Consider the following 13,154-nt stretch of genomic DNA (forward strand, 5'->3'; position numbering starts at 1 on the left):
GTAGCACAGGACAAAATGAGCGATAGCGGGAGATGTGAAGCCTGGTTGAGCACGGCGAAGAAACAAAATATACCCAGCAGGCCCTCGCACTCCATTTGAGGCTGATCCTAATGAAAATCGTGCAGGTCCGAAATCCGCCTTGCCACATCATCACGGGAGGTTTTTTATGCCCCTAGTAACGTTGGTGCCATCGTTGCTTAGGGAGGGCTAATAGTAGTGAAAGTTGAACGAGAGCAGGAAAAAGAAACAAAGCGAACTGGGAGAGAGGAGAATAGGGTAAAGAAAGCGGGCGTGAAGAGCATACAAAGGGTAACGAAGGAAAGCGGGCGTGAAGAGGATACGAAGGGTAACGAAGGAACGGGGGTGAAGGTAGAGCTCGGCTCGACGAAGGAGACCGGAAAGAAAGGGCTCTCTCGCTCGCTAACTCGTAGGCTCTTGCGTGCCTCGCTCCCTCTCGCAATCTCTCTCGTGTGCGTGAGAACCAAAGCAGAGGAGAGTTCTCTCGCTCTCGAAGTTAAGCATGAAAGCAAGGGGATGTCTCTCTCTCGTCCTCGGTTGGCAAGGAGAGAAGGTCGGCTATCAAAGCAAGTAGACGGGGCGAGCTTGCTCTATCTCTCACTTTTCCTCGGCAAGTCCTCGGCTAGCAACGCAGAGGTAAAGTAAAGCAAAGGGCTCTCTCTCTCTCATACATAAGCAAGCAAGAGGGTCTCTCTCATCCATGAGGAAGCAGGCTTCTCTCTCGGATCAGAAGCAAGGTCGAGCCGTGATTGAAGAGGGAGCTTTGCATGAACGAAGGATACTCGAAAAGAGGTAATCAAAGGCATACATAGATTGAAGGCAATAAAAATCAAGTCGATTAAAGGAGAAGTAGAAGCTTTTGTGTGGAAAATAAGGCAGTGCAAAGCGCACAAAGCAAGAAGTTGCTGACCAGCTAGATTGATTAAACATTCTGTTAAGCCCCGGTGTTGTTAACGGCTCGGTTAATTCTGTAAAGCGGGAGCTTAAACTCCTAGTCAGTAGATGATCCAAGGTGCTATTAACAACCCACCTTGGCTAAAAATTAAGTTGTACTCAAAGTATTATTCAATTAATTGATGATTGTGGTGATTGCCAGAGCTGTCAGTGTCTCTTATTCTCTCTTTGGACACCTCTCACAGCCAGAGGCCCAGCGCCTTTCTGGCTCGCGTTTGGAACACATATCCCCCGACATCTTTGGTCAATTCGACGCGAAACGAGCCAAGATGGAGATTTAGAGCAGATGATGAAGATGATTGCAGAGCTAAGTGCAAATGGTTTTGATGATAAGTCAACAGTTCCAGATTTTTCAAAGATGCTTCAATTGGTTCAAGGATCTCTGCTTGAAATGGAGACTGTAAAGAAGAAAAATCAAGTGGATGAAGCTTTGGATGCAATTTTAGATGCGGTATACACCAAAAGGTGGCCGATGGATATGATCTAAAAGGCTACCTAGAGTGTTATAAATCGGAAATGCAGTTAAGAGGGATACCTAAAGAGTTAACGGTCAGATCTCTTGAGTAGCTAGTGAGTTCAGATTTGAAGGAGAAAATTCAAGAGGTTACTGAAGCCTGCAACGACGACTGGGAATATTTCAAAGAACCTATTGTACAGGTAAGCTATGAGAATTATGAAAGCTATCAAGAACAGAGTCCAAGTCTACCAAACTACGCGGATATTCGAGGACAAGTACGATGAATATTAGAAGCTGTGATTGATGAGTTTATTGTACAGGATGCTACCTTCTTACAAGCTAATGATAAAGATATAGTTGAAGCTGTGTATGAAAAACTGGGTTTAGCAGATACCTTGCATGAAGTAGAAGTCTTTGAGGGTGAGGCTCTACAGCCTCAGGATACATAGGGTGAACTTTGCAAAGAACTTATAAATGCAATACAGGAGGAAAAGAAATCGGGGGATCAAAACAACGAAGTGGCTAAAGCTCAGAAAGAATTTGTGTAGGTGTATGAGTGCAGCCATATTCAAGTAGACATGCATGAAGATTTGGTTACAACTGATACTTTTGCTACTGACTCAGAATTAGAGCAAAACTTTTCTAGTACAGATTCTACCATAGAGGTGATTGATGATACTGGTGCAGATTCTATCATAGAATTGATTGATGATACAGGTGTTATAGGTCAAAGCAAGGCTGCTGTTGAGAGCGGCAGGACCATGGATTTGGGTATACCAGATTTTTCGAATTTGAATGTACTCGATTTGAAGGATTTGGTTAAGCAAGAGTATGTGCTTGCAGATCTGCAAAATGTTGATTCAGAGGGGGTGCAGACTCCTTCATTGACAAGCTGTTGTGAAGTCAAGCTACCAAAGTGAAAAATTGATCTTGAATGTGATGATGATGATGAATCGGAGGGGGTGCAGACTCCTTCTTTGACAAGTTTTTGTGACCTAGAGATACCGATTTGGCAGACTGATCCTAAATTCGCTGGTGATTTAGAGGAGGAGCAAACTTCTTCTCTATCAAGATTTTGTGACACAGAGCTTACACTATGGCTAAATGATCATGAACTTGATGATGCTAATTTAGAGGGAGTGCATAGTGAAGTGCAATCTCTTAGAGCTAAATATGATTGGTTTCATTGTGCCAATGATACAGACAGGGCAGTAGATGAAATTTTCAATGTGTATGTTGAACTTTGTGCTACAGAAGTGCAAAGATATTTGGATGAGGGTGAAAGATTTGAGGAGCAGTCTATAGCAAATGTATTTAGTATGCATGTCATATGTGGAAATCTTAGTTTACAGCAGCCTGACATGTGCAAGATGAAAGAACCTTCTGAAGCGGTGGACCTAGATCTTATGTGCTTATTGGATGAAGCTTTGGAAGGATTCTCAAATACAGATGCTAAGGATATCTGTCAATCTAGATTTATGCATCAGCAAGTTTGTTCAGATGCAATTGATGATGACCTTATGCAGTTGTTAGATGAGGCTCTACTTGATTTTAAGCCTCTACAAGATAGAGGATTGTTTCTGATGCATCTTGCGAGCCTAATGAAGAGGATTTTGCCAAAGACTTGATGTATTCAGATATGCATGATTGGAATTCCAATACTAGTGAGAGTGAAGGTGCACTGCCAATGCTTTTACATGTGATTGATGATCGACAATTGGATGAGCCAGTTGCACATGGGATATGGCAGTATCTAGTGATACCTGATACGATATGGGATTTGATGTTATCCTATGATATAGGGGATTTTGAGCTAGATTTTGACCCAGGAGGTGACAGATATATGCATGGTCCTGGGAAATTGACTTATATGCCATATGATCCAGGCAGTTTTTGTGAAGATTTGTGGGTTAATTTATGTTTATGCTCTATCGATTGGAAATTAATGTATTTTTCCTTTGATCCTGGAAGATGGTGCAATTTTTTAAAAAGGAATGCTCATAGTGGGGCAAATGATTGGGTTCCCATTTGATCATGGGGGCTACTGAAGTGCAAAGTTGCAAATTTGAAGAGTACCAGTTATCTGTTGTAACAGGTTGCATGGTACAAGGTTTTTGTTTCTAGATTATTCTAAGTCAGAAGAGTTTTTCGTTATGTGTTCAATAAGATTACATGGCTGGCTTTCAGTTGACTTCTTTGGACAATTGATGAAGTATCTTCACATCTTTTGATTTGGTTCTGCTACCAGAACTTGAGGTGAAGGACTTGACGGCCATTTCCTGTGCAGACAGAGTAAGGCATACTTGAGCTTGACAGGGTTCCCTAAAGCAAGCTTAATGGTCAAGCCGTGTGCATCATTAACTGGAGCACTTGAGTATGGCGAGGTTCACTAAACAGGTTATCCATAATTGAACGCATTGAAAATACAGCACAGATGGTTCAAAGAATTTTGATGGATAGCTACCTAATGATGGAAGAGAGCTTAAGGTACCTATAGCAGATGCAGATTGAAGTGCAGTTGGCATAGACCAGAGGTTGTGCAGGTTCAGAGGGGGTGGATGTCATGCAGCTCCGCTGTCATGAAGAGAAAAAGAGCAGAGAAATGCAAGCTAAGCTTCTTTGAAGCCTACACATTTATTGAGCAATGATCAAAGCTTGATAACATGCCAAGTTTAATGATTAATGTATGCCATATGCGGCTTAAAAGGGCCAACTGATGCCTTAATGATGATAAAAAAGGAGTATGCTTCAAGTGAGCACAAATGGGAGATTATGATCTAAAACTGCAGTGCTTGAAGTGCTCTACCGGCTTGTCTTTACGGCTCGTCCATTGGAGCTACGTAGCAAAAGTTATGGTAATTTGAAGGTTGAGTCGATTGCAACTCCGTACCGGATTGAGCAACTGCAGCTGAGGTGACAGAATTGAAATGAATGCATGGGCTTGAAGTGCTCACTTTGTGGAGCGCATCGATTTTTTCATAACAGTGATCGGAGTTCCGATTGCCAAGTTATTGGCCGTTAAAGATTCATTGGGGGCCGATTCCGTACCAGTCCAGTCGACTCTGTCGGAGTGCCATCTGAGAATTTTTGAGCTTCATCTAGGTTTTGAAATGCGAGAGTAGTAAGTACTTCAGGAGTATCATGTCTGAAATGTCGTCTTTTGGAATGCAATGATTTGCGGGGAATGCCTAACACGGCTACAGTAAGAAGCTTTGGGCTATTTTCATCGAATGCGAAGGGAATGCTTTCCAACAAATGGAGTCACTTATGTTTGCGTCTTGATGGCCTGTGGCACTTTCCAAGACAAGGGTCGCTAAAAATTAAAGGATATGCTATAGGTTTTTATGTACGCCAAATTGGGTACCTACTGCATTGCCTTGGCCGGCATGTATGCCCAAATGTGGTGCCCTTACAAAGGCCAAGGGCATGGCCACCCAATTGTTAAAAAATAGGGCTTATGTGTGGTGAACCAAGGAAAAAAGGGAGGCAAGCATGGCATGAGGCAGCGAGCAGGCAATAGCCCAAGGCAAAATGAGCGGTAGCGGGAGATGTGAAGCTTGGCTGAGCACGACGAAGAAGCGAAAGATACCCAACAGGCCCTCGCGCTCCGTTTGAGGCTACTCCTAACAAAAACCATGCAGGTCCGAAATCCGCCTTGCCACGTCATCACGGGAGGTTTTTTATGTCCCTAGCAACGACGGTGCCGTCGTTGCTTAGGGAGGGCTAATAGTAGTGAAAGTTGAACGAGCAAGAAAAAAAAAACAAAGCGAATGGAGAGAGAGGAGAATAGGGTAAAGAAAGCGGGCGTAAAGAGCATACGAACGATAACGAAGGAAAGGGGACGAAGGCGGAGCTCGGCTCGACAAAGGAGAACGACAAGGGCTCTCTCGCTCGCTAACTCGTAGACTCTTGCGTGCCTGGCTCCCTCTCCCAATCTCTCTCGTGTGCGTGAGAACCAAAGCAGAGGAGAGTTCTCTCGCTCTCGGAGTTGAGCATGAAAGCAAGGGAATGTCTCTCGGTTGGCAAGGAGAGAAGGTTGGCTATCAAAGCAAGTAGACGAGGCGAGCTTGCTCTTTCTCTCACTCGTCCTCGGCAAGTCCTCGGCTAGCGACACAAGAGGTAAAGTAAAGCAAAGGGCTCTCTCTCTCATACTTAAGCAAGCAAGAGGGTCTCTCTCATCCATAAGGAAGCAGGCTTCTCTCTCGGATCACAAGCAAGGTCGAGCCTTGATTGAAGAGGGAGCTTTGCATGAACGAAGGATACTCGAAAAGAGGTAATCAAAGGTATATATAGCTTGAAGGCAATAAAAATCAAGCCGATTAAAGGAGAAATAGAAGCTTGTGAGCGACAAATAAGGCCGTGCAAAGCGCACAAAGCAAGAAGTTGTTGAACAGTTGGCAATAATTGAAGCATGATGATCGATAGAGTGAACTTACATGAGGTTTGCAGAATCTTGAAAGTAAGAAGAGCAGATAAAGCAACAAGAGGGAATTTTCATCACCGTCATCAGCTAAAGATTGATTAAACATTCCGTTAAACCCCGGTGTCGTTAACAACCCGATTAATGCTGTAAAGCGGGAGCTTAAACTCCTAGTCAACAAATGATCCAAGTGACGATGCTATTAACACCCCGCCTTGACTAAAAATTATGTTGTACTAATATTATTCAATTAAATGATGATTGTCGTGATTGCCGGAGCTGTCTTTTATTCTCTCTTGACACCTCACAACCAAAGGCCCGACACCTGCCTGGCTCACGTTTCGAACACATATCCCCCGACATCGTCACTCACAATTATTGGCACCGCCCCCACCAGAATTTACTAGTTTTCTCAAAATTGTCAACTTTCTCGAATTTACAAAGCGCCGTTGCGCTCTGATCTATGGTTGTGAATCTCGACCCTCCTCCCCCATTGATCCCATTTGAACCTCCCCATGCAAGATAGCGAGGAGGGGTGCACTATTGCCTAATTTACATAAAGAGTATAGCCTCTGATCTGTCACAGAAGTATATGCATATCTGCCATTGACAAGCCCGCAACCAACCTTTTCTTCCGATCTCACCACTCACCCGCAATTGTCCCTCAATTCTTACTTCTCACCTCTACGTGCTGGTAATTGCCATGGCGGAGAGCAATTGGCTTGCTTTACAACAATTTCGCACGAGCCTCCATCACGCATCAACATCTTAGCTCGACATTTGTGGACGCTACTGCAAGAACTGAGTTGCATTACAAAAAGGGATCGTAAAAGGCGAGGTTGCCAACTTCGGCGTCAAAATCGGCATTGGGAAATGGAAGCAACGTTTGATGATCTCAACAGGCTACAGGCTACAGTTCAACTACACTCCTACGGATGCATGCACCTTTAAGAGAGCGTTTGCACAAGTAGAGTTCTATCCCCACCTTGTGACGTGAGCAAACGGTGCCCTCAAACTCGCACATTGATCCCATTAGGGGATGGCGAAAGCTGCCAAAGCATAGTACGGCTTCGAGGTCGTGTGACCCCAACGCAGGGGTCACACGCAGGCTCAGGAGCTGGTAGCATGGATCCAGACAAAGCTTTAATGACCCACACTGTCATCTGGTGCTGGCCAGTGCGATGGGCACACGAAACTTCCTCCTCTAAGACAGGATGTACAAGGCCAGGATGGAAGGAGTCGTCCAGCTGTCCAGATGGAGATAGTTCTCTCTCTCTCTCTCTCTCTCTCTCTCTCTCGCGCGCGCGCGCACACACACACATACACGCAGCAAGATGGGTACACAACGGAGTAACTTAAAGACATGTACTAGGATCTACTGAGCTGTACAAGGGTGTCGGGTCTATTCAGCCCTCTGAACACAAAAAAAAGTAGAGCTTTTGTCTCTTACTAATAATGTATACAAATTCTTACGAGTACAGAGGGCTGAAGTGAACCCTTTCAAAGAAAGCTGTGGCTGGTATATGTTTCTTCCTTGAGTGTATGGATTCCCTCTCCCAGCAGCAGAGCAGGACCAATGCTCCTTCAAAACAGACTTTACATTATCTATCATGTAAGAGTATCTGCGAATCCTCAAGTAGTATACAAACTTTTTCTATATTTCAACCCTCCACTACTCCAGCACATAATTCGGATTCACAGCCAAAATCCGTCTCTCAATGGCTGCCGCAGCCTGATCTCCACCCTCCTCCATAGCTTCTCCACCCGTCCCATCGTCAAGAACTACCAACACTCCCTCCCTTTTTATCAAATGCTGCCAAAACCAGAACAACATTAGCAGCATTTCAATTCCCACTTTCCAGTATAAAGAGCTATTCATCCGTGGTTGCTTTCTCTCTAGCAGCAATGGTGTTCTGGATTGTGGTACGTACCTGGATAATAGCCCTAACCCTTCTAATTTCTTCCACTACTTCTCCCATAGCACTGAATAATCCTTGAGCATTCTGTTCTTCAATGTACCATCGGACAAGATCAGCTTGCTTCATTCCCATTGCTCCGGTATCTGGACATCACAAACAAGCATTCTCATTTCATGGCAAAACAAAACAATCTAATAGATTCTGATACTAGACTCCTTACCATCTTCCACAGATTCCTCCTGTTGTCGAAGGCGGATGACAATCGCGCGAGTTACTTTCTGGAAATCCTCGTATGTAACCTTCATTTTCCTCTTCTCTCCTTGTTCATGCATGGTAGCATCACCATCTGCAACAGCAAAACCCCTCAGACTTGTTACAGAATCTCTCTGCTTAACCACCAAAAAGAAATCACTTTTTACTCAAGATTACCTGTAGGATGAGAGTCATTGGCTGGCGCACCGTTGCCATTAGGTGTGAAATTGACATCATTTAGCATATCATCTGGCACTTCATCTTCTTGATAATCATCCAAATCAATTTCATGCGAGTCAACACTGTAACAACCAATTGACACACAATTAAGAGTCTCCACAAAAGAAAAGGCCGTCTTATAGAAAACCCACAATCACCACTATGGACACCTGATAATGGAAGTTCCCAGCAACCGCTTTGCCTCCACTACATGAGCCCGACGGACCTGTGACAACAAAATACCTCATTTAACAATCACTAACCAGTAACACATAGAATGTAGGCAGTTAGACAAAGTCCAATAAGACCTGAGTTTCACAATGAACACGGGCAATAGCCTCTGATAGTCGTATCAGGGCTTCAAGCTGTCTCACTGTAATTCGATAGGCTACTTGACTTCCTGGCACGGCATCACCTCTTCGCAGTGTCACATAAGCTTCTACCAATGCTTCTCTTGCTTTATCAGATAACTGAGAACAAAAAAAAAACTTGGAGGTTATTATTGACAACAAACCTTCTGCCTCATTACCTTGTCTACATCACAACCATCAACACTAACTTTAGGTTTGAGAGTCCTCGCATATGCTATGTAGCGTTGAAGTTGGGCCAATGTAAACTCCGGTGTCAAAGCATCTTCTTGCCTCTGATGAACACTTACTATATGGCGCGCTATGTTATAATCTAGGTCATCATCTGGCTCATCAATCATGACATGGACCAAATCAAACCGCGAAAGAATTGCTGGTGGAAGGGCCACATTGTACTGTACAAAGAAAGAAGGAAATCGAGACATATGGTTAAGTTGGACCAAAAGGCAGTTAACAACATACACAAAGTACCTACCTTCAAAGGTTTTGACTTGTCATATCTTCCTCCAGAAGGATTGGCTGCAGCTAGGATTGACGTTCGAGCATTCAGGGTAGCTTGGATTCCAGCCTTTGTTATGCTGATGGTTTGCTGTTCCATTGCTTCATGGATTGCGACCTTCACAGCAACATCAGAAATATGCTTAGGCATTCCACAATGGAAATGGTGAGCACACTGTTTAGGGCATTCGCCATTTTGATAGTAGCGAGAGGGCGGATGGTAAGTGTTTACCTGATCTTTGATGTCCATTTTATCAAACTCATCAATACAGCAGATGCCATTATCAGCAAGCATCAGGGCTCCAGCCTGAATTGTTAAGTTGGTGAACAAGATCGGTTAATACAACATTGCAACACCGCATGGACACCAGAAGTAACTATACTAGGACAAGCCATTGCAGATGTGCAGTGAAAGTCTGCTTAGTCTATAGAGTGTTCGCAAATTCTTTGGCCACAAAGAGTCCCACTGTCTCATTAGGATACTCCAAAAGCATCAAATACAAAACCAAGCTGCGAAGGAGACGACCCACCTCTATGCAAAATTCACCAGTTTCAGGTTCTTTCACCACACTAGCAGTTAATCCAGCTGCTGAGCTGGACTTTCCTGATGTATACACAGAGCGTGGCAAAAATCCAGCAACGTATCTGTAGTCATCAATATTCTTACATAAGAAGCGCCCAAATTTAAACTAAACAAATAGCCTCACAAGCAACAACTTCAGCACACAGACCTTGAGGGCATATCACTTGAAGTCAACAACAGGAAGGGTACCAGCAGAATTGACAACATTATATTTCAAAGAGCAGGAGTTAAGTCACAAGAGATGGCACATACTTGAGAAACTGGGATTTGGCACAGCTAGGATCCCCAACAACACATACATTGATATCCCCCCTTAGATTAATGCCCTCGTGTGTTCTTTTGTGAACACCTCCGAAAAGCATCAGCAAAATCGCCCTCTTAATATCCTGATGTCCAAAAACTGCTGGGGAAACGCTGTTCACAAGCCGCTCATAAATTTGAGGCAAAGACTTCATTCGGTAAATTTGCTCCATTTCTTCATTCTGCAAAGAACAACAATGGCATTACCTTTCTATCAAACAAGTTCTTTAAGTCTAGAAGGGATTGCATAAGAGGTGCTGTCTGCAATTCACAGCAAGGTATAATCATTGCCCTAAAGTTATTAACTTGCATACCGTGAACTTCACAGTGTCGTCTTCATCCCCATCCTTCTTACCCCCTCTAAAGTCAATGCTTCTCTTTCTATCTTGGGGCTGCAAGATAAAGGGAGTAAAATGAAGTCATCAGAAGAACTGCATTAAACTCATCAAAGTGTTGGCAGGCAGATAAAAGGCACTTGGCTTCATTAGCTGAAGTTTACTTGCACAGAGTTGGCCACAAAAGCTAGCCGATATGACAAGTCACGCACTCCAAGAGCTTTCAAGCCCCGCAGACCTTCGGCTCCGACCCCAATATTATTTCTTTGGCCCATTCCAGCTTCCCTCCTGGATTCAGTCCTTTCACCAGGAGAGGCCAGGGCAGAGAGATCTGGTATGACCACCACCGTACCGGTGAAAATACACCTGTCCAGAGAAATTTTTAGCTTCCAAAACGATGGAATGCTAATAAGAAATCATACACTCCAAAGACTCTGGAGACTTACTTATCCCCTGCCCTTGCCTGCTCTACTATCTCATGCCTGAGGATAATATCAAGGGTTCGAGGAAGGGAGCCAGCAGGAATCTCCTTCGAGTTTTCTTGCATACGGACTCTCTGCCAATCAGCAAACTTGCTCTCCTGTCGAAGCAGAGCCCATCTGTTCCGGTTGGAGCATGTTGCATTGACACATATAATAGGCTGCAAAAAGAGAGCAGTTGTCCTTTTCAGCACAAGATGTCCCAAATTGCATGATTGAGCTTAGGGAGACCGGCTGAGTTTGTGCTTCAGATAGACCTGAGTATATTTGAACTGCTGCTCCACATTCTTTACAACAGCACCGCAGTCTAGGCATTTGAAGGTCCCTGACAGCAATTCAGGCCTTACTTCACTTGTTCTTGTGACTACACCGCTAACTGAAACCAATTTTCCTATCTCTGCAGTGCCGAGTTCTCTTAGCCTGTTCCAAGAGAAGAAACCTTGTCATTATCTAACATATGCACTGGCTGACAGACATACAACCTCTCGCTGGATATTTGACGTCCCAATTCAGAAAATCGTGTTTTTAAGTATCAAAGGCTAGGTCACCTTATATGAGATTTTTTACCAATACATTATTTCTTTTGTGATATGGCACCGTAACCTGTACTCTTGTAAATTGCTCATTTTAGGCACCTGCTGTTACAACAGCAAGATCATACAAATTTTAGATGACATTGTAATAATACTCACTTTTTCACAGTGGGCAAGTTGAAAAAAGCCAAATGCACATCCTTGTTTGGATCTTCCTCCATAAAGTAAGTGGGTCGATGTTGTAGAACAAATCTCTTGGCAGCAGCGGACAAAAAAGCCTCAAACCTGTGCACAATTTGAAATGTTCATACAAAACATGTTCAAGCTCTAGCTAAAAGAAGAAGAAGAAGAGAGTTTTAACATCGTAGGAAACTATCCCAAGAGATCTTAAAGATCTAGCCAAGACGATAACATCAAAGCACACTGCAGCAGTGTTGTTGAGTGAAACATGTCAAACAATACAGAGGGGTTTTGACTCCCCTAGGCCACGGCCAATTGACCAGGAAGCGTGTATTAGTTAGGCATACCTTAAGAAATCCTCTGCAATAGCAGCTTGAAGAGCATCATCGAAAAGCATAACGTGGTTGAAGTCGACAAACATGGTGGTGGATTCCTTTGACCTCATCACCTCTAGCTCTGTTTCATACACCTTGGCACGGCCTGGAGGCTCTCCACTGACGCCAGATGTTGCCACATCTCCAGTGAAGCTGGAAATATTACCCACATTGATTAGTAATCAAAGGCATAGCGCCGCCACAAAAAGCAAGAGAATTGAGGAAAACTTCCCCTCCAAAAAATCCCTTAAGCAATTTGCTGAGCAAGAAAATCAAGAACATTCCGGTGGCAGACACTCAAAATATCACGAAAACTTTGCCCGATAATGAGGCTTGCAACTCCCCATCACAGCCATTTCGTCTGCCTTAAAATATCATCATTTGGGCAACCTAGTTTTGATACCAGAATTATCATCTCTTGGCAGCGTACTTTTGAAGACATTCTGGCGTGGCGACGATCTGCTATCGAAGAAAACCGTGGCAGAAAAAATCATCCAAGAGAAAACGCAATTCATCGTGCAAGGCTAAACTGCGGATCTGGCCAGCGCAGACAACTTCGAGCGGAAAGAACTCAAAAAGCCTTATCCCAAAGAAGAGGAGAGGAAATCAGTAGCACAGATAGCTTACGAGTTGAGAAAATCGAAGAACATAGCTCCCACATGAACGCCCCTGTCATCGTTGAGCGCCGAAGCATCCATTCTGAGCTACCCCTTTCGTGAACGAACTCCCAGCAAGAGTCAGTTGAATGCGTCTGCTGCTGTGTGCTTGGGAGTGTGTGTGTGTGTGTGTGTGTGTGTGTGTGTGTGTGTGGGTTAGTGTTCGTTCTGCGACGAGAGAGAGAGAGAGAGAGAGAAACAGAGAGAGAGAGAGAGTGTGTGTGTGTGAGCGAGTGAATTTTCCCGCGTCCAGTTTCCCGCCAAACAAACCCACACTTTCATACTACCTCTTTTGGCCTTTTCACGGTGACTTGAGCCTTGCAGTTAGGCCGGGTTCTGGCGGGCTCAGAAATGAGGTGGAGCGTGCCAATTGGACGCACGCCCCTTTCGTTTTCTTTGCCATCAGGCTTGGCACATACATTGGCCCAAAAAGAGGGGCAATTGCCTGCCCTATTTTGACTCCACAGGGAGCGCCTTGCAGCTAACCCGGCCATGGTGGACATGTTAGGAGCAGACCATTAATAAGCAGGACAAGTACTAAAATCACAGCTCTACTAATGCTTGAGCTATCTTGAAGCACTTGAAGCAAGTTCACAATAGGAGGACATC

The 13,154-nt window shown here is 44.2% G+C and overlaps 1 protein-coding gene across 1 annotated transcript; it reads right to left on the bottom strand.

Annotated features, from left to right (window-relative positions):
• Positions 1-7,264: 7,264 nt before the first annotated feature.
• MCM6 (minichromosome maintenance (MCM2/3/5) family protein) lies at positions 7,265-12,804 on the bottom strand. The gene is made up of 18 exons (XM_086516024.1): positions 12,517-12,804; positions 11,863-12,042; positions 11,495-11,620; positions 11,060-11,222; positions 10,770-10,963; positions 10,488-10,689; positions 10,303-10,380; positions 9,941-10,170; positions 9,636-9,750; positions 9,338-9,412; positions 9,083-9,223; positions 8,799-9,002; positions 8,548-8,709; positions 8,410-8,465; positions 8,198-8,322; positions 7,989-8,114; positions 7,781-7,911; positions 7,265-7,662 (listed from the first exon to the last, which is right to left on the bottom strand). The coding sequence occupies exons 1-18, from the start codon at positions 12,585-12,587 to the stop codon at positions 7,522-7,524; spliced, it is 2,520 nt and encodes an 839-aa protein (XP_086372150.1). The 5' UTR covers positions 12,588-12,804; the 3' UTR covers positions 7,265-7,521.
• Between the last annotated feature and the right edge of the window lie 350 nt (positions 12,805-13,154).

Source organism: Adiantum capillus-veneris, chromosome 7, assembly GCF_014529385.1.
Source record: "Adiantum capillus-veneris isolate H3 chromosome 7, ASM1452938v2, whole genome shotgun sequence".
In the NCBI taxonomy this organism is placed as follows: Eukaryota; Viridiplantae; Streptophyta; class Polypodiopsida; order Polypodiales; family Pteridaceae; genus Adiantum; species Adiantum capillus-veneris.